The 22,714-nt window shown below is 46.7% G+C and overlaps 3 protein-coding genes across 6 annotated transcripts in view; 2 read left to right on the forward strand and 1 right to left on the reverse strand.

Moving 5' to 3' along the window:
- The window catches only part of FZR1 (fizzy and cell division cycle 20 related 1), a 108,500-nt gene extending 104,166 nt beyond the window's left edge, over window positions 1–4,334 (reverse strand). For 2 of the 3 annotated variants that reach the window (XM_020969388.2, XM_020969387.2), the window contains exon 1: window positions 4,272–4,334. The gene's annotated coding sequence lies outside the window, so the exon portion shown is untranslated. Of the gene's footprint in view, window positions 1–4,246 lie in introns of all 3 variants that reach the window. The other variant, XM_078154018.1, reaches the window with a different exon arrangement.
- A 232-nt stretch (window positions 4,335–4,566) lies between these two features.
- Window positions 4,567–17,561, forward strand: DOHH (deoxyhypusine hydroxylase). Of its 2 annotated transcripts, none has more exons than XM_020969393.1 (5): window positions 4,567–4,663; window positions 12,189–12,521; window positions 13,757–13,833; window positions 15,290–15,527; window positions 16,294–17,561. In XM_020969393.1, the coding sequence occupies exons 2-5, from the start codon at window positions 12,248–12,250 to the stop codon at window positions 16,629–16,631; spliced, it is 927 nt and encodes a 308-aa protein (XP_020825052.1). In that variant the 5' UTR covers window positions 4,567–4,663; window positions 12,189–12,247; the 3' UTR covers window positions 16,632–17,561. The 2 variants fall into 2 exon arrangements, with proteins under 2 accessions (XP_020825052.1, XP_020825053.1); XM_020969394.2 differs by having other exon boundaries at window positions 4,609–4,675.
- A 102-nt stretch (window positions 17,562–17,663) lies between these two features.
- On the forward strand, window positions 17,664–22,174 carry SMIM44 (small integral membrane protein 44). The gene is made up of 2 exons (XM_078154021.1): window positions 17,664–18,676; window positions 19,724–22,174. The coding sequence occupies exons 1-2, from the start codon at window positions 18,337–18,339 to the stop codon at window positions 19,981–19,983; spliced, it is 600 nt and encodes a 199-aa protein (XP_078010147.1). The 5' UTR covers window positions 17,664–18,336; the 3' UTR covers window positions 19,984–22,174.
- The last annotated feature ends 540 nt before the right edge of the window (window positions 22,175–22,714 follow it).

Genomic DNA, 22,714 nt, shown 5'->3' on the forward strand with positions numbered 1-22,714 from the left:
GCACAAGCAAAACACTCCATGCCTCAGTTCCAGGAATTTTTCCTGGCTGTCCTCTCAAGCCTGCAATGTTCTTCCTCTTCATCTCTGTCTCCTGGCTTCCCAGGCTTCCTTTAAGTTGAAACTAAAATTCCATCTTCTATAGGAAGCCTTTCCTAATCCCTCCCAATTCTAGTACATTGCCTCTGGTCATTGTTTCCTATTCATCCCGCATGTAGCTTGTTTCCACGTATTTCTTTGCTTCTTGTCCTCCCCATTAGACTGTAATGTTCTTTGAGTATAGTTTGTGAGTTCCCTGACTACAGGAACTGTCTTTTGCCTCTTTTTGTGTCCCCAGGGTTTAACACTGTGCCTAGCACATAATAGATGCTTAATAAACATTTATGGACTGACTACCATGTCTTCCCCAATCTCAAAAAACCTTTCATATGTTCATCCCTGCTTAGCAATGGTCCTATCTCTTGCCTCCTTTCTGTGGCTAAACTTGAAAAGACCACCTACAATCCATTTACCCTTCTACTTCCTCTCCTGCCTCTCTTATTTCTTCTTCTTCTTTCTTTCTTCTTCTTGCTCCTGACCTTAGCCTTCAACTGAAATCGCTCCTTACAAAGTTACCAGTGGTCTCTCATTTGCCAGCTCTCCTGGCCCTCACTTTTCTTGGCCTCTCTGCAGCCTCTGACACTGTCGTTGCCCTCGTCTCCTTGATACTCTGTTAAGGTTTTTGTGACATTATTCTTTCTTGGTTCTCCTACCTGTCTGACTACATTCCCTTTCAGTCTTTGTCAGATCTTCATCCAAGTCACGCCTGCTCACTGTGAATGTTCCCCAGTGCTTTAGGCCCTGAATAGGATTTCACTTGGTAGTCTCATTAGCTCCCAGTTACCATTTCTATGCATACGATTCTCAGATCGATTTATACAGCCTGAACATCTCTCACTAACTTTCAGTTCTGCATCCCCAGCTGCCTATAACCATCTTCAATGGATATCCAGGGGACTGCAAGTCCCATAGATACATCAAACTTAATACATCCAAAAGTGAATTCATCATCCTTTCCCCCCATACACCCCACTTGTGAACTCCCCCATTATTCTCAAGGATACTACCATCGTCTTAGTCACCCAGACTCTCAGCTTAGGGTGTCATCCTTAACCTGCACATCCAACTTGTCACATCGTGTTATTTCTAGCTTGGTAACGAAACCCTCTTCCCTCCTCCGACACTTGAAGTACTTCACTAGCCTGCTGGTGGTCTCCCTGCCTCAAGCCTCTCCTCATTCCTCCATTCAGCTAAGTGATTTTCCTGAAGTACAAGGCACCCCCTATCCAAATGCCTCCAGCAGCTCTTTATCACCTCCATAAATAAATATAAAATCCTCTGTCTGACTTTTAAAGCTCTTCACAACCTGGCCCCCTCCTACCTTGTCTTCTGACACCTTATTCACCCCCTCATACTTTACTATCCAGTGGCATGGGCCTTCTTGTTTTCCCTAGCACAAGTCACTCCATCTCCCGATGCTTTCACTGGCTGTCCTCCATACCTAGAATTCTCTCCCTCCTTGACTCTGCCTCCTGGCTTCCCTGAAGTATCCCTTGGCTTCTCTCTGCTGATTATCTCCAACCTATCCTGCACAGATATTGTTCGCACCTAGTTATTTACATGTTATCTCCCCTAATACATTCAGCTCCTTGAGCATAGACTGTTTTTGCCCTTCTTTATATGATTAGCACAGTGCCTGACACATAGTAGGTGATTAATAAATGCTTGTTGATTTGACTAAACTTTTTTTTCTTTTTGGCTAGGCAATGGGATTAAGTGACTTGCCCAGGGTCACACAGCTAGTTAAGTGTCAAGTGTCTGAGGTCACATTTGAACTCAGGTCCTGACTCCAGGGCCAGTGCTCTATACACTGTGCCACCTAGCTGCCCCCCCCTTTTTGTTTTTGGCTAGGCAATTGGGGTTAAGTGACACAACTAGTTAAGTGTCAAATGTCTGAGACTTAATTTGAACTCAGGTCCTCCTGACTCCAGGGCTGGTGTTCTATTCACCTCACCACCTAGCTGCCCTTGACTAAATTTTTTAGAACAAAGACCATGTCTTATTTATGTCTTTCACACTGGAACAATACTTGGGACACAATGTGTGCGTGACTTTTGAATGAATTTGTCATCTTTTTTATCTGTCCAGACAGGGTCAGGGTCAAAGGAATCAGAGCAGCTAGGAAGCACAGTGAATAGAGGGCCAGGTCTGGAGTCAGGAAGACTCATCTTCTCTAGTTCAAATCTGATCTCAGACACTTATCAGCGGTATGACCCGGGCAAGTCACTTCACTCTGTTTGCCTCAGTTTCCTCATTTGTAAAATGAACTGGAAAAGGAAAATGCAAATCATTCCAGCATCTTTGCCAAGAAAACCCCAAATGGGGTCACCAAGAGTAGACACAACTGAACAATGACAGAGGAATGAGGATCTAAAAAAAAAATTCTACCCTCCAGGAACCTTCTGTTCTTAGAAGAGAGGCAAGAGTATTCTGGAGAAGGAAGAAGAGACAGGCAAGAGTGACTTTTTCACAAAAGAAGGGGCCCACCCTAAAATCATTTTAGAGGATTTAAAAAAATCAGTTCAAGACACATACCAAAGTATTTTTCCAAGAGGGTTTATCTAATCAAAATCTAATGTAGGGTTTATCAGTTTAAAAATAATGCAATTTTAAAACAATTATTCTTGTGGAAAGTATTTTGTGAGATAATAAATGGTATCTTTGTAAGAAAAAGTGACTATTTTTACGTAGTTAATCTTCATAAATTCTAAAGTTGTGTTTTTCATGCTTATTTTATCAGTTTATACAGTTTTTTAGTAAAACAAATAGATATTTTGTCTCAGATTATTATTTTTATATTTTCATGGGGAGGTTTTCTAAATTGCAAGTATTTGAATTATGTGCATTTCTGTATAATTATCTGAAATCCAAAATATGCTGCTAGAACATCAGTACTTTGTAATCAAACTTCTCATTTTTGAGCTTACCTACAAAAATATTGTCACCTAATGTAATATGTATCATTTTGTCTTATTACTATAAAAATTAAGGGGCATTTGAGATAAAAAAAGGGGGGGGCCCATATTTACTTAATAGAAAATAGCTTTGTCTAAGGAGGATGTTGTCCTACAGAACAAGTACAGTGACCCTATCTGCTCTCATCAAAAATTGTGTTAAATGCAATTGTGTTCATAAATACAAATGAACACATAAACGGAATCTTTCGTGCCTTTTGTTGACTTGGGTCCCAAGAACCTGTCTTATCATTTTCTCCTTAGTTACCAGGGACTGAGAATGGGCTCTGCTTTGCCCAGCCTAACTTCAGTGCCTTCCTTGAGGTTAACTCCCAATTTATCCTGTATCTATCTCCTTTGTACCTATGTATTTGCATGGGATTTCCCCCAGCAGACTTTGGGCTCCTTGGGGTCAGGGACTGTTTTTTGCCTTTCTTTGTATCCCCAGCAGACACTTAGCAGAGTGCCTGGCACATACCAGACATCTAGTAAATGCTTGTTGACTCAGAAAGACAGTACTCTAAGAGGTGACTTTTACTTGGGTGAGGGATTTAGATCTTTTAAGCTTTACAAAGAGTCATTTTAAACAAAATCTTTTTTGATCCTCAAAACAACCCTCGTAAGCAGCTGAAGAATAATTACTGACCACTCTTTACACGGCTGGGGGAAACTGAAGCTCTGGGGAGGAAAACAATTTGTCCAAATTCACACAAGTAATAAATGAATGGCAGTCAGGCTTTGGGTTCAGCCCAATTTCACATCCAGTGCTTGCTTTCCCACTCCACCCCGTGTCCGCCTCCTTATATTTAACTCCAGAATAGGAAGCACAGTGTAACGCATACAGTGAATGCCTGATCAGTGTAGAACACAGTGGGGAGGGAATAAAGTGGGGGCAGTGCCCTTGACCTGGTTTCAAGCTCAGCCTCCGGTACCAACCAGGGGAAAGTCACGAAACCTCTGGATGCTGAAAGAGCACTAAATTACAGGAGTAGCAGAGCTGCACCAGTGGAGGGAGTTTCCACCCCAAGGAGTTTCCCTACGCAGTTGAAATTACTACTCTGGACCAAATACACATCGGTGAAGATAACTCGCCTTTAAATAGGGTTGTAAAGTTTTCAAAGACCTTTGGAATGTGTTCTACCAGCGCCCAAGGTTCCCAGCCACCCAAGCCAGAGACAGCCCCGAGCCCCACCTACAGGGACTTTGCTGCGCAGGCCCTACCCAGCATCCTTCAGTCCCTCCACGAAGAGCGCCGCAGGTGACAGGGCGCATGCACGCTCTACCGCATGCTCATTATACCGGATTTGAATCGGCACCTACCACTTCAGGCGGAAGGGGACCCCTTCCTCTAAATGGACAAACAGTCCGCCTCTCTTTACCCTCTCCTTGTGAAAAGAGCCACAAAGAGGACATCAAATATCACTTTAAACGTGATATATAAGCTCTCAAACCTCAGTAGCTTTAGCGCTTCCTGAATTACTCCTTCCTTGGTGAACATGGGTCTGTATGTCCCCCTCTTCCACTCATACTGGTATGTTCTGGACGAGGTCACGTGGGGAGGAAGATGGCTGCTCTCTGAAAGGGAAGGGAGTTGCGGGTGCAGTTGCTGCCGGGTGAGCTGCCGGGTGAGGGCTTAGGGAGGTGGGTTGGGGGACTCAGGTTCTGACCGGCACTTGGGGTCAGGCAGATCCTCTCCTCTGGGTTTCCGGGATGGGAGGATAGAAGGGTTGGGAGGGATCAGGCCCTGGATCGCTGTTTTCTTGAGGGAGTTCCCAGCTTTTGAGAACCGGGGCTGAGTAGAAGCTGGTTCCCCAGGGTCCCTTCTGCCGGATCCTTCCCCCGGCCCCTTCTCCCTGAGAGGTCTCATCTTTAAATAAGTCTATCCGCTTGGGAGAGAGGAGGAAGAATCCCCGCCTTGAACCTTTGTGATTGTTGTGCTCCCTCTTTCCCCTTTCTGTTAGACTGTGAACTCCTTGAGGGCAGGGAGCATCTTTTTGCCTTTCGCACATAGCTTTGCACTTTTTTTATATATAGTAGGTTTTTAACAAATGCCTCCGGTTGATTGATCCTCCGTCGGATCCCACCCACTCTGGCGGGGGCAGTCCTGAGGAATCCAGTCTCTGAGGATTCCACCTTATTTTTATTTTTATTTATTTTTTTTTTGGGGGGGGAATTCCATCTTCAAGGGATTCACCTGCTCCCCTGTCTTTGCGATCCGGCCCCTGGGAAAAGGGAGAGGGACTCTTCTTTTTGAGTGGACTAAGCGGGTACTACTTCTGGGTATCCCACCTCTCCCGACTCCCTTAGATTGGGGAAGGGGAATCCTTTTCTTTCCTTTCGATGTCAGATTGGAGTGGGGGGTGGTTGATCCCTTGGAGACCCGGGAGTCCTCATTCACTGACACTCCCTCCAATTTAAGCGTTTATTAAGTGCCTGCCTACAAAGTACCAGACGCTGTGCTGGAGATGCAAAGAAAAGCTAAAAAAAATTTTTTTTTATGTTCTTGCCCCCTGAAAGCTCAGAATCTCAGTTAACTAGTCAGTCCACTAGCATTTGTTAAGCACCTGCTATATTCCAGGCACTGGGGATACAAAGGCAGTCCCTGCTCTAAAGGAGTTTCCTGTTTAATTAAGGAGACGACATGCAAACGACTATGTACAAATAAGCTATATACAGGATAAGTTGAAGATAGTTTCAGAAGACGGCACTAAGATAAAGGAGGGCTGGGAAAAACTTCTGGCAGAAGGTGAGACTTTAGCTGAGACTTGAGGGAAGCCAGGATGGGGATGAGGAAAGAATTCCATGTGTGAGACAACAGGTGAAAATGTTTGGGAGTTGGGAGAGGGAATGTGCTGAGTTAGGAACAAAAAGGACAAGTGTTATTGGATCACTGTGTAGTCATTGTGAGAGGCAGGCTGATGATAAACAGTGGTGTTGTCATATTCAAATAGAAATGGCATATTGACTTAGAAAACCACAAATTGACATTATCTTTGTTGTACTGTACCTTTATTTATTTTGTAAAACTTTTCCCAAGTGCATTTTAATGTGGTTTAGGCTGACCTCGAGTTTTGGTCCAGTTTTATGCCTCTGGTATCCAGGACACTGGTAGTGAGGAGGCTGGCTTTGTGACTTTGAGCAAGTTACTTCCCCTTCACAAGTCTCAGTTTCTCCATTTGTAAAGAGAAGGGTTTCTACCAGATCAGGTGTTCTTAACATTTTTGTGTATGTCCTAGACTCCTTTGGCAATACCTGTGGACCCCTTCTCAGAATGTTTTTAAATGCTTAAAATAAAATTCCTAAGGAAACCAATTATGTTGAAATGTAGTTGTCAAAATAATTTTAAAACCAATTATATATGTATATGTATACAGATGTGTATATGTACACATTTTTACATACATGCATACATAAATACACGCACTAAGCTGATACAAACACCCCATTTTAAGAAGACCTGCACTAATATACTAGGTGGTCGTTAAACTCCCTGCCAGTTCTCCAAGAACTCCCAGACAGCATCATAGGTCCATGTCTGTGTTCACTGGTTCTCTTTGAAGATGGCTGGGTCTTTTTGATGCTTTTACATGTCCAGACAACTGTCTTCCCTTCTATTAAACCAGTGAATCTTTTAGAGGGAAGTTGTCATGAAACCTGGCATCACCTGTTTCTTAATAGTATCAAAGCTGGCACACACACCCCGCCCTTAAATCCCTTTTTTCTCATAGTGAGAAGGTGTCATGAAATCTGATATCACTTATTTATTCCCCAGTATTGATGTCAAAGTAAAGCCTTCTTCTGTTGCTGCCTTCTTCTGTTGCTGGGGGGGGGGGCAGGTGTCTGTGTCTGTGTGTGGCCTCTCAGGTCACATTTCTCCCACCTTGCAATGTTTATTTCATTTATACTTCACTGACATCTTTGATACATTACCATCAACACAGATTGCAGCCTACTTTGTCTTTTCAGCAAGTCCCTGAAGGCCCAGGGAGGTGGGGGTGGGGGTGGTTAATTGCCTTGACCATGGTCACCCAAGTAGTAGAGAGTATCAGAGTTGAGACTTGAACCCAGATCGTACTGACTCCCAATCCAATACTGTCCATGGACCATGTTGCCTCTCTTAAGAAATGATGGGTTCTCAGGGCAGCTAGGTGGCGCACTGGAAAGAGCTCTGGCCTTGGAGTGAGGAGGACCTGAGTTCACATCCAGTCTCAGACTTACTAGCTGTGTGACCTTGGGCAAGTCACTTAGCCTCGATTGCCTCATAAAGAAAGAAAGAAATATAATGGGTTCGACTCTCAACAGGCTTTTCATGCTTTAAATGCAAACTGATAAGCTGACTGTCTGTCCAACAACTAGCTATTGTAGTTAAGTTCAGAGAGGGTTTATTACAAAAGGTTTAGCTGTCACATGGTGAATTTGTTTTAGTCAACTAAACTCTTTAAACCATCGTCCAAGACATAGACAAGTTAGGAAGTCATGGATCTTTGTAGTGTAATGAGTCTGAGTAGGTTGGGGGAGAGGACAGGTGGAAAGGGAGCATATTCTTTTTTGAAAGAGCCCTCCCTTAACTGAGGCTCAGGAGCCATGGCTTCTAGTCTCAAGTCAGCCTCTGACTCACCATATAGCTTTGGGGAAATCACTGTTTCCTTGTCTGTAAAATGGAAAGTAAGTGCTCACATTACAGCGATTGTGGGCTGTTGAATGCTAGTCAGTCAACAAGTATTTCTTAGGTACTTTCTGTGTGCCAGGGACTGTGCTGGGGATACAAAAAGAGTACAACAACAAAAAAATTCCTTGCTCTTAATCAGCTCACAGTCTAACAGGAGAACCAACATGCAAATAACAATGGACAAAAAAGATATATACAGAGTAAGTTGGTGATAATCTCAGAGGAAAGACATGACTGAGAAAGCCTTGTAGAAGGCAGTGGGAATAGCCAGTGTTAATGCATAGACATGGGAAATGGGGTGTCCTATGCTAGGCACTATGAACAAGTAGGTGAGTGTAGTTGGGTTGTGGGGTGAATAGAGGGGAGTAAAGCATAAAAAGACTAGAAACATAGGAAAGGCCAGGTTGTGAATAGCTCTAACTGGAGGTAATGGAAGGCCCTGAAATTTATCAAATGGGGAGGGGGTAAAATGGTCAGATCTGTACTTTGGGGAAATTGATTAGTGGAGGGTGGATCAAAGAGCAATTGGAAGGCTATTGCAATAGTCCAGAGTAGGAGTAATTAGTCCTAAACTAAGGTGGATTTTATGAATGGAGAGGAGATATACAGGAGAACTATAAAGGTAGATTCTTTGAGGATGGGCTGTATGGGGTGAGTAGGGAGTTGAGGTTGGGACTTGGGTGAATGGGAGGATGTGGCACCCTTGACAGTATCAGAAGAGGGGTAAGTTTGGGGGCAGTGATAACTGGGTTGGACATACTAGGTTTTAGATGCTTAGGGCACATCCAGAAAGGCAGTTAAAGCTATAGGTTTGAACTAGAACTCAGTAGCGAGACCAGGGCTAGAACTATAGATCCTGGGAATCATCTATAGAGCTGACAGTGAAACTGATGGGAGCTGTTGAGATCAAAGCGTGAGATATTATGGAGCTCTTGAATAGAAGCGGTACGTAAGGATCATTGCAGGCCACATACTGACTTATCATCTATGTTTTACTGTATTTTTATTTTGTTAAGGATTCCCTGATTGCATTTTAATCTGATCACCTGAAATCTCACAATCAGGATGTTAACCGCTTTGGATACTCAGCACCTTCCCAGTACCTTCAGCCTCTTCTCTTTTCCTGTTGGAGAGCTGGAGGGGGGAACACTGAACTCCCCCAACTTTCCCAGGCTAGCCCTGAACTCTCCAGTTAATTCTCCCCATTCCATCTGCAGCTCTTTCTGGTTGTTTAGTGATTTCAGTCATGTCTGACGTCCAACAGGACCCCATTTGGGGCTTTCATGGCAGAGATAGTGGAGCGTTTTGCCATTTCCTTCTCCAGCTCAATTGACAGATAAGGAAACTGAGGCAAACAGAGTTAAGTGACTTGCTCAGGGTCATCCAGCTAGTACAGATTTGAACTCAAGAAGATGAGTCTTCTGCCTCTAGGCCCGATGCTCTGTCCACGGCGCCACTAGCTGCTTTTATTAATCATCAACAATCAAAGGAGCTGTACAACTCGTGTCTGTCCTCTTATGATAAAATATTTCAATGCCATACTTCAGTACTTTAGAAGTCCTTCTTGCTGCTCACACTCCCTCCACTGGTGCAGATTGCATTCCATGCGAAGGTTCTCATTCTTTGCAGTGCTTACCCGTGGTTGGTCTCCCATCTGTCCTCCTGAGGAGGTCCTTCCTACATTCTAGGTGCCCTCCTCTAAATCTTTTAACTTTGTGTAAATACTCAGGGGAACACATGTTTTATCTGCCCGTCGCTGACCTTGCTTTGGACCAGCTGGCCTCCTTTTGTTGTCATATGTATCTCTACTGATATGCTTTTTACCATCCCACTGCCCCAAAATGAGGCTTACACCTCCAAAATGAGATTTCTTTGAAAGGAATGAGAGGGGAGGGAGGGATAGAATTTGGGACTCAGAACTTAACAATGAATATTAAAAATTGTTTTTACATGTAAAAAATAAAATATTTAAAAATACTAAAATAGTAAATAGTAAAAACAAAATATTTAAGAAAGAAATAAAGGAATGAGAAAAAAGTGCCAATTGGAGGTCCCTTGGGATTTTTCAATCCAGACTTGAAGGAAGAGTATGGTCTGTATTTGAACCTATATAGTAAGTATTTATTTCTTCTCAAGCGCATGCTGTGTAACAGCCCTGATGCATGTTGGGAGGAGTCAGTGAGTAAATGAAAGTTCTTTGCCCTTGCCCTCTGGAACTTCTGGTCTAGAGGGAGAGCTTAGCCACATGAATGCATGGCTGTCATTTGGTCCATATGGTAAGAGTGTGAGGAATCATCTCAGAGACGAGCTGGATTCCTTCTGGTTGGAGCAGTCAGGGTAGGCCCTACAGGATGGGCAGCACAGGGGCAGAACCCTGTGAAGGATCTTTAAGAGTCCTGGTTTATTTCTGCCCCCCTCCCTCCCAGATCTGGCATGTCGTGTTCAGTTCTGAATGCCCTAGTTGAGGAAGGACATGAACTCTTAGTTCCAGGGGGCAGGGGCTACACCTGTGATTTCACTGGTGTAGAGAACTCCCAGAGAAGGACACTCCCTCTCCTATGAGGCAGTGTGGCATGGGGGTTTGAGCACTAGACCTGGACTTAGGAAGACCTGAGTTCTGATGCTGACTCAAACACTAGCCAGCTGTGTGATCCTGGACAAGTAACTCAACCTGTCTCAGGCAGTTTCCCTGTCTGTAAAATTGAGATAGTAACACCTCCCTCACAGGGTTGTTGTGTAGATCGAACTACATAAGATAGGGAATTGTGAGCTATTTTTACCTGCAGCTTCTAATTTTAGAAAGTCGTCTCAATCAGGGATGGGGAACCTGGGGCCTTAAAACCACATGTGGCCTTCTAAAACCTTAAGGTCAGCCTTTTGACTGAATCCTAATTTTACAGAACCAAAATTTAGAAGGTTGAAAGAACTTCAGGATACTCGAGCCTGGAGAGAAGAAGACTTAGGATCAGATGTCTGGCAATGACTCCCAGGGCTGTCCGCACACAGCTGTATGGTCTCTCCTGAGTGGTAGTCCCACATCATCAGCTGCCTCTTGTCCGTATCTAACTGGTTCTCTCCTAGGTACCTCTAACTGACCATGTCCAAAGCAGAGCTCATTCTCTTGCTCCCCAAACCTATCTCACTTCCAAACAGCCTTGGTTTTGTCCAAGGCAGCACCATCCTTCTTGATACCCAGCTTCCCAACCTTGGAGTCGTCCTGGGTGCCGCACTCTCCCTTCTCTTACCAATCAGTTGACAAGTCTTGTCGATGCTCCCTCTCATATCTCTCCTTCCTCTTACTTACATAGCCACCACCCTCATTAGGGACCCCATTCTCTCTTGCCTGGACAACAGCCAGGATCCTCATTGGTCTCTCTCTGTCCCTTCTCTCCCCCCTCTAGTCCATGCTCCATGCATCTGTCACGGAGAGATTCCTAAGGCACAGGACAGCCCAGGCCACTCCACTGCCTCTCTCTTGCCCCTAGGAGAAAATACAAATGCTGCTTTTTGGCGTTTAAAGTGTTTCATAGGTTGTCTTCAGTCAGTCTTTCTGGGCTAATTTATTGCACAGTATTTCTCTTTATTCTTTATTCTAACCAAACTGATTATCTTGGCTTGTTTTTTTTTTTTTAAATACACTATAGTTCATCCTCCATCTCCATGCCTTTGTGCAGGCTGTCCCTGGGCCTGGGATGCATTCACTCTTCACCTCTGCCTCCTGGAATCCCTAGCTTTCAACAGAGTTCAGCTTGAGCACCACCTCCTACATGAAGGGTTTTCTGATTCCCCCCAGCTCTTTGTTTCTTCTATAAATTAATAATAATAATAGCTAAGGTTTACATAGCACTTACTATGTGCCAGGCAGCAGACTAAGTGCTTTATAATTATCATGTCATTTGGTCCTCACAACGACCCTGGGAGGTAGGTGCTGTTATTATCACCCCCATTTTACACATGGGGAAACTGAGGCAAACCAGGGTTAAGTGACTGGCCCTGGTTCACACAGCTAGTAAGTATCTAAGGCCATATCTGAACTCAGGTCTGCCTGACCCCAGGCCTGACTCTTATCCACTGCACCACCCAAGCTGCCTCTTTTCTGTATATTGTCTTTCTGCCTTCCTCCTACTGGGTGGCAGAACTAGGAGCAGTGCGCAGAAGTGGCAGAGATGCAGATTGAGGTCTTATTAAAGGAAAACCTTCCTGACAGAGCCGTCCAGAGGTCAGATGAGCTGGTTTGGGAGATTTGGGTTGCCTGAGTGGAAGGGGGAGGGGAGAGTGTTGGATGTCCATTCATTAAGGTGGAGATTGGTTGGCCATTAAGGATATTTTAGTGGGCCTTGTTCAAGATTGAATGGACTCAGATGCCCTGTGAGGTCAAACAGAACAAATGGAGCTGCTGAGCTTCTGGGGTTCTGTGTGAAAGATCCTCCCTCCTATGTGTGCTTAACTTGAGCTCTTTTCCCCTGTAGGACCCAAGCCCACAAGTCACCTTGGCTGGCCTGGCAGAAGCCTTCGGAGTTCAAGCACCATGGTAACAGAGAAGGAAGTAGAGGCCATCGGGCAGACCCTTGTGGATCCCAAGCAGCCCCTGCAGGCCCGTTTCCGAGCCCTGTTCACCCTTCGGGGGCTGGGTGGTCCTGAGGCCATTTCTTGGATCAGCCAGGCCTTCGGGGATGAGTCAGCCCTACTAAAGCATGAGTTAGCCTACTGCCTGGGCCAAATGCAAGACACTAGAGCCATCCCTGTGTTAGTAGAGGTACTGAAGGATACCAGCCAGGAGCCTATGGTGCGGCATGAGGCTGGTGAGTGAGATGACACCCCTCCAGATGAGGCCCTGTGGATACTGCTCATTCCTTGTCCTTGTGTCCTTGTAGTAGTACTCCCCGTACATTGTAGGCAGGAGCCCGTGTCAACAACACCACATTCTTGTTAAGCTCCTACTGTTATAGAACACTCTACTGGAGCGCTAGGAGAGCCATAGGAGTGGTTCCTGTCCTCACCAAGCTAGGCAAGGTGGTGTGAGTTGAAGGACCCTAGCAGCCAGGGCCATCATGGATTGGAGTTGGGTTTTCAGGAATGTGTAGGAATTCAGTGGGCAGAGAAGGAGGAGAGTGCATTCCTGGCAGTGGTGTGAGCAAAGGCACACAGGTGGGAAAGTGCAAAGAGCAGTCCTGTTTGGCCTGAATATGGAGGAATAATGGGAGAGAAGGCTGGAAAGGGAGAGTGGCATCAGATTGTAGAGGACCTTAGATGCCAGGCAAACAAGTTTAAACTTTACCTGGGAGACGGTAGGAAAAACTGAAGGATTTCAGGCATAAGGAAAGCATGTGCAAAGGTCAGAAGACAGGCGTGAACCTGCACTGCCCTAGGAGTCAGAAGACCTTCCTTCCCTTCTTCCTTTCCTTCTTCCCTTCCTTCCTTCTTTCCTTCCCTCTTTTTCTTTCTTCCTTCCTTTTTCTTTCTTTTTTCTTTCTTTTTTCTTCCTTCCTTCCTTCCTTTTCTTTCTTTTTCTTCCTTCCTTCCTTTTCTTTCTTTTTCTTCCTTCCTTTTTCTTTCTTTCTTCCTTCTTTTTCCTTCCTTCCTTCCTCCCTCCCTTCCTTCCTTCCTTTTTCTTTCTTCCTTCCTTTTTCTTTCTTTTCTCTTCCTTCCTTCCTTCCTTCCTTCCTTCCTTCCTTCCTTCCTTCCTTCCTTTTCCTTCCTTCCTTCCTTTCTTTCTTTCTTTTTCTTTCCTTCTTTTTCTTCCTTCTTTTCTTTCCTCCTTCCCTCCTTCCCTTTTCTCTTTTCTTTTCTTTTCTTTTCTTTTCTTTTCGTTTCTTTTCTTTTCTTTTCTTGTCTCGTCTCGTCTCGTCTTGTCTTTTCTTTCCTTCCTTCTTTTTTCATTTTCTTCTTATGTAACATGAAATGGCTAGTCTGGTTAATTTCTAAGCTTCTTCCCAGCCCTGACTTTCTGTGCTGTAGAGTCCATTCTAGCTCAGAATATTCTTTGTGCAAAGGACTGTCCCAGCTTTGACAATCTCTGGCCATTTTTCTCTTTCAGGAGAGGCTCTTGGAGCCATTGGCAACCCCGAAGTGTTGGAGCTTCTGAAGGAATATGCCAAGGATCCTGTCATCGAGGTAACATAATACTCTTTTTTCCCCCTATGTGGCTGCCGGGTCTCATGTTATTTAGTGAGCCAGGTAGGGAAGACAGCGTAGGATGATAGGATTTAGAGCTGGGGCAGGGTAGAGAGAGGGTGGCAATAGAAACTGAAGCTAGAAAGGGTGAATGTTATTAGATTGTGGAGGGCTTGGAACATTGGGCAGAGGCACTGGAGATCCATGGACTAGCCCCCTCATTGTATTTGTTTTTTAAAATGCTCATTTATGCTTCGTTAACATTGCTTTCCCTTCCCACTCTCCACTATCTTCTCTTGAAACAAGGAAGTACGGTTAAGTAAAACAAACCAACGCTTTGGCCACATCTGTTATTGGTTGCCCACATTCACATCTGTAGAGCCCCACTGCCCTGACAAGAGGAGGGAGACTCCTCTGGAGTCAAGATTGTCTTTGTGGTCATTTTGTGTGTATTGTCTTCTTGGGACTGCTTACTTTGGCTTACTTCCCTCTGCATCACATCATGTGAGTTTTACCAAGCTTCTCAGATTTGTCTTGTCTTATAGAGCAAATGTTCAATTACATTTCTGTGCTACAGGTTGTTCAGCTAGCCTCAGCTGAGGGGTGCCCACATTTCAGTTCTGGGCTTCCTGTTTCCATAAAAAGTGCTGCTGTATATATTGCAACCCCTTCATTTTACAGATGTGTTAGCAATGCTGGGAAATCCTCCAACCCCAGCCCTCCCCAACCCCCAGCATTCAGGTTCCCTCTCCCAGTCATGATCTTAAAATAAGGAGGCACTTAAAATGTCATTTAATCCTGCCCTTCCCACTATTTTGGAAGTGAGCAAATGGGAGCTCTTAGAGAGAGGAAACGAGCTGCTTGATGCCATAAAGCAGTGCATCGCAGAGCTGCGACGGGAACTCAGGCCTTGTCGCCAGCTCCTAGGCCTTGACTCTTCTCCCTCCTCCAAGTGTGCCGTCACCTCCCTCCCCTGCGCAGGGCCCATCAGGAGTCCCCAAGAGCGTCGTGCCTGCTCTACCAGGTCTAAACTCCTCTGTCTAGCATCCAGGGCGTCTATAACTTGGCTTCAGACGGATCTGCCGCTGCTGTCGTCACATGGCATTCCCACCTCTAATTCCCAACCCTATAATTTGGATATTTCTAAAATGCTTTTAAGATTTGTAAAATCTTCCTTACAGTGACCCTGGGATGTAGGCGTTGCCAATATTAGCATCCTCATTCTACAGATGAAGACTCAGAGAGGTGAAGTAACTGAAGTGGTCACACAGCTGCTAAATTTCAGAGCCCGCCCTTGCCCTGTGGTCCTCAGACTCCAGATTCAGTGCTACTTCCTCTCTCTTTGGGCCAGACCAGAGCATGGGCTTTGTTGCCGCAGCAAGGTCCCTGTAAATGAGGCTGGGTTGGGGACTGAGGAGGTCCTGGAGGGTTCTCAGTGTCCTTTCACTGTCCCCAGGTGGCAGAGACATGCCAGCTGGCAGTGCGACGGCTGGAATGGCTGCAACAGAATGGAGGGGAGCCCACAGGGAGCCCCTACTTGTCTGTAGACCCGGCCCCACCAGCTGAGGAGAAGGACGTGGGGCGTCTTCGGGCCTTGCTGCTGGATGAGTCACGCCCACTCTTTGACCGCTATCGGGCTATGTTTGCTCTGCGAAACGCTGGGGGCAAGGAGGCTGCACTGGCCCTTGCAGACGGTGAGGAGGGACCCCAGGGTGAGATGAGGGGGCTGGGGACAACAACATGTCCATAGCTCAGCTTTTACTCTCCTGGCACTCTAATTTGTGTATTTAGTCCACGGGTGACAAAAGCTGGGGAGTGACATGGCTTCTCCCCCAACTTGCTAGATGACCTTGGAGCTTGGTTGTTCCTTTTGTAAAATAAAGAATTATCCTTGTTCTTCTTTACTCCCAGGGATGTTCAGGGTGTAAAATGAGGTACTAGGAGGGGGGAAAAATGTATTGGGAGAAAGGTCTTCTCTGGCCCTTATTAAGTCTCCCTCTTCTCCACTGACTCCTCCTGCCTCTTAAACCTCCTTTGGGAGGACTGACTCTTCCCCAGACCCACTTCTTACACACAATGAAATTCCCCCCGGTTGACTCCTCCCTTAACCATCCCTCTCATCCTCCCCTTTCTGACTCCCTACCTAGGTTTACTTCCTCTGTCTTCTTCCTCCTTTAACCATCATCCTTCAAGGTGACTTCCTTTGTAACTATCAGCACTGTCTCTTCTAGACAATTCCCTAAGTCACTCATCCCTCAGGTAACGCCCCTTCCTTCTAACCATGATTCCTTGGGTGGCTCCCTTACCCCTAGATTGACACCCCCCCCTCAAGATGGCCTTTCCAATAATATTCCTTCCCAGATGACTCCTCCCCCCAAATATTCATCTTTCCTCCCACTCTCTCCCTTGGGTGATTTTCTCCCCACCTGATCAGCTTCCTTCCCTGATTCTTGCCTCCAGGTCTGTGCTGTGGCAGTGCTCTGTTCCGCCATGAGGTGGGCTATGTGTTGGGCCAGCTGCAGCATGAGGCCTGCATACCCCAGCTTATAGCTGCCCTAGCCAGCCAAGCCGAGAACCCCATGGTACGACATGAGTGTGCTGAAGCCTTGGGCTCTATTGCCCACCCCGACTGTCTGGCAGCTCTTCGGGCCCACGCAGCTGATGCGGAGCGTGTAGTGCGTGAGAGCTGTGAGGTGGCCCTGGATATGTATGCCTATGAGAATGGGCCTGAATTTCAGTATGCCAATGGCCTCAGCCAGCTTCACCAGCCCTCTCCTGTGCTGGATGGATTCTCCTGACTTTGTAAACCTACCGCTGCCATGCTCTGGTAGCTTCTACCATCACCTGCTTTGGCCTTATCTTTCCTGCTCCTGGGCCTACTTTGTCCTCGCTCGAGAATGGCTACCCATTAGACTCAGCTGAAAGGGGTTGAAAACAGGAAATGACCTGGGTGGGTTGGAAGAGGTTAGGAACAATTGGGATCTTCTGGGAAGGGAACATCTATCTGTTGGGAGATGCCAGAATCTGTTAGGAGCAGGGTCAGTTCTTTGGGGAACATATCTGCATCTGTTGGCATGAGATCAAGATTTCCTTCAAGAGATGTTCATCTCTATTGGGATAGGGGCTTTTGGGAGCAGTTTGGGATCTTTTTAGGGACAGAAGAGAACCATTGGAATGGGATCAGGGTTTTATTAAAAGGTGTTGGGATCTATTGAGATAGGGCCTGTTGGGAACAGATTGTGGTTTTTGGAATTCTCTGTTGGGAGAATTTAATGGTAATATGGGATCTAGGTTTACTGGGAGATGTTTGCATCTGGATTGGTTGGGGGAAAAGGCATATAGCTTTTCCACAGTCGAGACCTTCTGGAGGAAGCTCTTTCTGAGTTGCTGCTGTCCACCTGACCATATGTTCCAGACCATCTAGGCAACTTGGAGAGGGAAACCCACCCACATGTACTCCCTTTCCTACCATCTACTATACCTGTCTGGAAGGGAAATCTTCCATGGGCATAGATAGTGCCTGCACAGTTAGATGATTGGGGTGGGAGTCTTTGAGGGACGTGGAAGGGGGTGGATCACAAAGTGGGCAGAGTTCTGAAGTGGATTCTTCCCAGGGAAAGGAGAGGTGGGCTAGGGCCTGGGGGAGAGGTGAGAGCAGGAGGTCTGGGCTTGAGTCGCAAGGCACAAAGGCCATCTGAACCAAATATTAAATTATATATCTGAGAAAATCGTGTGAAGTGTGTGTGGGGGGGGTGAGGGTGACTAGGAGGGAAATGCTGAAGAGCCATATCCGTCCTGGGCTGGCTATCACGAGGTCTGGCTTCTAGTCCCAACCCTTCCACTCATTGCTGTGTGAGCTTTCCCTCTTGGGACCTCTGATGACCCTAATGTTCCTTCTTGTTCCTGCAGTGGCTGATGATCACAATTAGGTCGTTTGTTGTAAAGAACCCTACACTAAAAAGCAGGAGATGCGGGTTTGGTCCCTGCTGTGCCGTTAACTCACCATGAACAAGCATCTTCCTTCCTTGGCCTCAGTCTCCTTTTTTGTAAAAGGAAGGAGTTCCAATAGGGTGATTTCTGAGGTCTCTTCTAGTTCCTTATTGGAAAGAATCTGGGCTCCTATGTAGGACATACACCTTCCTTGGGTTCCCTTAGCAGTCTTTTCACCATGCCTCCCTGCCCTAGATCCCAAGTCCCAAGACCAAGGTTCTGTAGAGAAATAAAATGAAGGCTTGCCTGGGATATAGTAGGTTTCCCTGTCCAATTTCCATTCTATCTTAGGAAGAGGCAGAAGGGGTAAGGGTGATTCCTTCTGAGATCCTAGTCATATGGGGTACTGAGAGGAACCCTGGCCCGGAGGCCCGCATATGTGGCCTCAGCCCCAGTTCTGCCACGCTGAATGTCTGATCCATGGCCTCTGTGCCCCACCACCCTCTTCCTGTCCTGTCCTCCCACCCTTCCTCACAGTAATCTCCACAATCCTCTTAGTCCCTAAGACCCTTAATGCTTCCGCTGCCTGCCCTTGGGGGTTACTCCAGCCCTGCCAGCCTCTTGGGTACCATGCCCCACACCCCGGCAGGCAGGCAGCAGCCTCTGCCTGTGGGGCCACCTTGCCGAAGGGCTGGGATGGTGGGGCGCTGGGGCCCTCGGCGCCTGCTGGAAGAGGAGCCTGAGGACCAAACGAGGGAGACGCCCCTCTTTGAGGACTACCGGCCGCCTGCCCTAGATGCCGTGCGCCTGCCTAAGTATGTGCTGTACCTGCTGCTTGCCGCCCTCATCGTCATAGCTGTGGCCTACGCCATCGTTGGGCACCTCATCAAGGACCTCATGCATGACCTGGCTGGTGAGTAGCTCGGGGCCTGCCTCCTCAGGGAGCCCTTCTGAAAGCAAGGCAGAAGCTGTTCCTTCAGATGCCCCCCAACCTCCTTCACCAGGCAGGGCTCAGATGAGGGGAATAGAGCTGGTGAATGCTAGGTGCCTCCTCTGGAGCCCTGGGGTGGGGGGTGTAGGGGGTAGACATCTCCCTCTCCCCTCAGCCTCCCTCCCCAGGGTAGGGCTCATTTGTGAATGAGGTGGAGGTCACCTGGGGCAGGTAGCTTATGGCGTGGTGGTGGTCAGTTGTTTCAAGTATGATACTCCTTTTTCAATTTCCAAAAACATAGAGTCCCACATTTTAAGACCCGTACTGTTGAGAACATATATGACCCCAAAACACCCCTGCCATTAATGCTTTTAAGTGCATCTGCATATCAGTCACGACAACATCTGCAAACATTTGAACAATAGTAATACGTGTTTTCAACACCTGTCTGGTGTAGAAAAATGAATCTTTGCTTTAGAGTTCAGAGTCCTGACTTTGAATCCTGGTTCCTCAGTTTACTGGCTGTGCGATGCCAACAATTTAGAGTCAGAGTTAATGTGATACTGTCTCTCAGCCTCAGTATCCTTAGTTGTAAGATAATCATAATAATACTTTCATTCTCTGCCTCCCGGTGTTGCAGTGAGGGTCAATCTGAGACGATATATGTAAAGCGCTTTGTAAACAGACAAACACCAAATTAATGTTGGTGTAAGGAGGGAAGAAGGAAGGCTTCCTTCCCTGCCCTCCATCCTCTGGAGACTCACCAAGGGGGACTGCAGCAGGCAATGTGATTTTCTCTGACTCCCTTTCTCAGAGGGAGAACCTCAGCCAGGAGTCAGAAGAGCTAGGCTTGGGTCCGGGGTCTGTGTCTGAGCAGAGGCTTCTTCCCTATTTTCTCTTGGTTTCTGCATCTGGAAAACGGGGGTGCTTCTCCTTGCCCTTGTTGCCTATCTCTGAGGCTCTTGGTGAAGGTGGGAGGAGAAGCTCAAAAGGAGGAAGGAGGTTGTCCTATCTGTATTCTGTGTGCAGATTGGGCCTTTGGGCCGAAGCCAGACCAGCCGGAGTCCCCGAGAGAGCTGCCCAACAGCCTAGAAGGTGAAGACCTAGAGGAACTGGATCTGGAGCTGGCCCTGACCTGGCGTGGGGAAGAGCTGACCGTCTCACCAGAGGATGCCCCCGCTGGGGACAGGGAGGTCCGGGAACCTCCCCGCTGGCCTCCCCGCCCTGCTCCTCGACGCCCCTCCATCATCACCTTCCAAGAGCCAGCGTCCCAACGCAGGCTAGAGTAGAGAGAGCCAGGACTGCAGGGGCCTCTCTGATTTCCTGGGGCTCAGGAGGAGCATGAGATTGACAAGGAGCTAAGGCTGCCAGAAGGGCCATGGATCAGTTAGCACTGAATGGAAGGAGGAAAGAGGAGGAAATCTCACTAGAACTGGACTGTCGTGAGACCTCCCTTTTATTTTTCTACCAAGTAGTATGCAGATTGAATTTGTGGAAATTGAATTCCATTCCACCACTGGCCTGGCAAAAATCATAAAGTCTCACCTGGAAGGGACCCCAGAGGTCATCTAGTCCCCCTAACTGAACCAGGAAACCTCTCCCTAGCTGTGTCCCCAATCCACACTGGGCTGCAAAGCACTCTATGCGGGTGACTTTGCCCTCTTCAGCCTGAATGGTGATTAGGGGGCTTCACCCACAAGAGAAGGGGGGAGCAGGCAGGCATGAGCCCAGCACACAGGAAGGTTGCTGCTTTACGTGGATGGATTTGAGGGAGCTAGGACCTTCAGCAGCCAACGTTTTGTAGACCAGCAAAAATTTGCTAGAGGGAGATGCTGATGACTGGGAAACAATCCCCTGTGGCATTCCCAAGGGGTCATTCTGCTTTGCATACAGGGAAAGGAGGCTGTGCTTTCCATTGCCATATAGCTTTGATTTTTTTTTTTCTTTTTGGTCCAGACCTGGATTCATCGATAAGGGGCTCACATTGTGGAAATTCTCCTAATGGCAATTGGCAGCTCATTTGTAACTTAAAAGTCTTAGAGCTACCTGGAAACACTAAGATGAACAGTTCGCATGTTCTAGAATGAGGGCTTGGCCTGAGGCCTTCCCGAGTGGAAGGCCTGCTCTCTATCCACCACACTACACTGTCTCCCTCAGCTCTGACTATGAAGAAGTTTGTCTTCACATTGAGCTGGAATTTGCCTCCTTGTAATTTCTCCCTGGTTATCTTAAGTTCTGTGTTCTGGGTCCAAGCTTAGTAAATCAGTCCTCTTTTATGTGACACCCCCTGAGAGGTCTGATGACTGTTATAAATCCCACAGTAGAAACCACTGCCAAGGCAGAAAGTCCTGTCTCCCAAGTCTGAATGGTCCTTCACAGATCTCAGTTTCTCTGCTTCCTTCACTCCCAACCACCCCTGCAGCCTATATCAAGCAGTGGCAATCTGAGCCACAGAAGCCTCTGCTTTCAGTAGCTTAATAGGTTGGAAACAGTTGCGTTTGGACATGGGTAGGATGGAGGGAGTGGCAGGGCAACTTTCAGCATTCAAGATCTTCTGGATTGGGAGTTGGGGTCCTGAATTCAAATCCTGGCTCTGGTATTTACTACCTGTGTCACCTTGGGCAAGTTCGTGCCTCAGTTTCTCTTTATGCAAAATGGAGTTGAACTCTGATTTCTCAGGTTATATTTAGCTCTAATCTATTGGACCTGTGATCTCCTAGACTCCTGTTGTGCCCTCATGGTTCTCAGTTCAGTACTCTGTACTGTTCTCTTATCATTTTGGAAGTGTGATTCTTATTTTCCGTGTCAGGTCAAGAGCTCCGCGGGGCTGCTGTCTTCTCTTAGTGAAAACTCACTAAACTGATGGATTGAGGCAATTGGGCCACTGGGCTGCTAGCCTGAGGACTAGCTACTAGTCCCATCTCCCTCTTTTTTTTTTTTTAGGCAATTGGGGTTAAGTGACTTGCCCAGGGTCACACAGCTAGTAAATGTCAAGTGTTTGGTCTGAGGTCAGATTTGAACTGAGGTCCTCCTGACTTCAGGGCTGGTACTCTGTCCACTGTGCCACCTAGCTGCCCCTACCAGTCCCATCTCTGCCACTGACTCACTTTGTAATCTTCCAGAAATCCTTTGTCCTTTCTGATCCTCAGTTTTCCTTTTCTGTCAAATGAGAATAATAATTCCTGTGCTGCCAGCCTCCTAAGACTCTTAAGAGACAGCATGGTGGTGTGAAAGTGCGTTGATTGGACTTTGAGTCAAAAGACCTAGGCTTGCATTCTGACTGTGACAGCGTATGAAATGAAGCAAACAACAGCCTCTCTGTGCATCAGTTTCGATAAAATGGGGCCAGGAATGCCTGGACTATCTACCTCAAGGGTGGTTGTGGGAAAAACAAATGCATTGTAAAATAGAAATATGAGTTCTTAGATAAACTAATGGGTGTGAAGTACTTTGGACAGTATAAAACAGTCTGGATGTGGGCGTATGTTGTTATATTCCATTCACTGCCATGCCTCAGTGGTTCCCTACTTTGGAAGCAAAAGGGAAAGTAAGGAGAGGGAGAGAAGCTGATTACTTACTACCTTGACCTTCAGATCACGTGCCAGGGCTGTGATTTCTACCGTGAAAGGTGGGTTGGAGTCCACCTTCACCCAGGGAAGGGCCAAGGCTAATGGGCTAATGAATGACTCATAGGATCATAGGATTTTGAGCTAAGAAAGACTTCCAAGCTCACCTGGTCCAATTCCCTCTACCAGAAAATAAAAATGAGATTGGGAGAGGTTATGTGATTTGCCCTGTGTCATATAGCCAATTAACAGCCTGAATCCAAACCTAGATTTGCTCTGCCACTGATTTGCTCTATGACTTTGGGCAAATCAATTTCCCTCCCTGAGCTTCCATTTTCTCTTGATCCTATGATCTCTTAGGTCCTTTTAATATAAATCTATGATTCCAAATCCAGTATTCTTTCCAGGCTACCCTGGCTCATCCCTACTTCCACCCTCCACAGGGCAGCACAGG

The sequence above is a fragment of the Phascolarctos cinereus genome, unplaced genomic scaffold (assembly GCF_003287225.1).
Source record: "Phascolarctos cinereus isolate Bilbo 61053 unplaced genomic scaffold, phaCin_HiC Scaffold_4;HRSCAF=312, whole genome shotgun sequence".
Lineage (NCBI taxonomy): Eukaryota > Metazoa > Chordata > Mammalia > Diprotodontia > Phascolarctidae > Phascolarctos > Phascolarctos cinereus.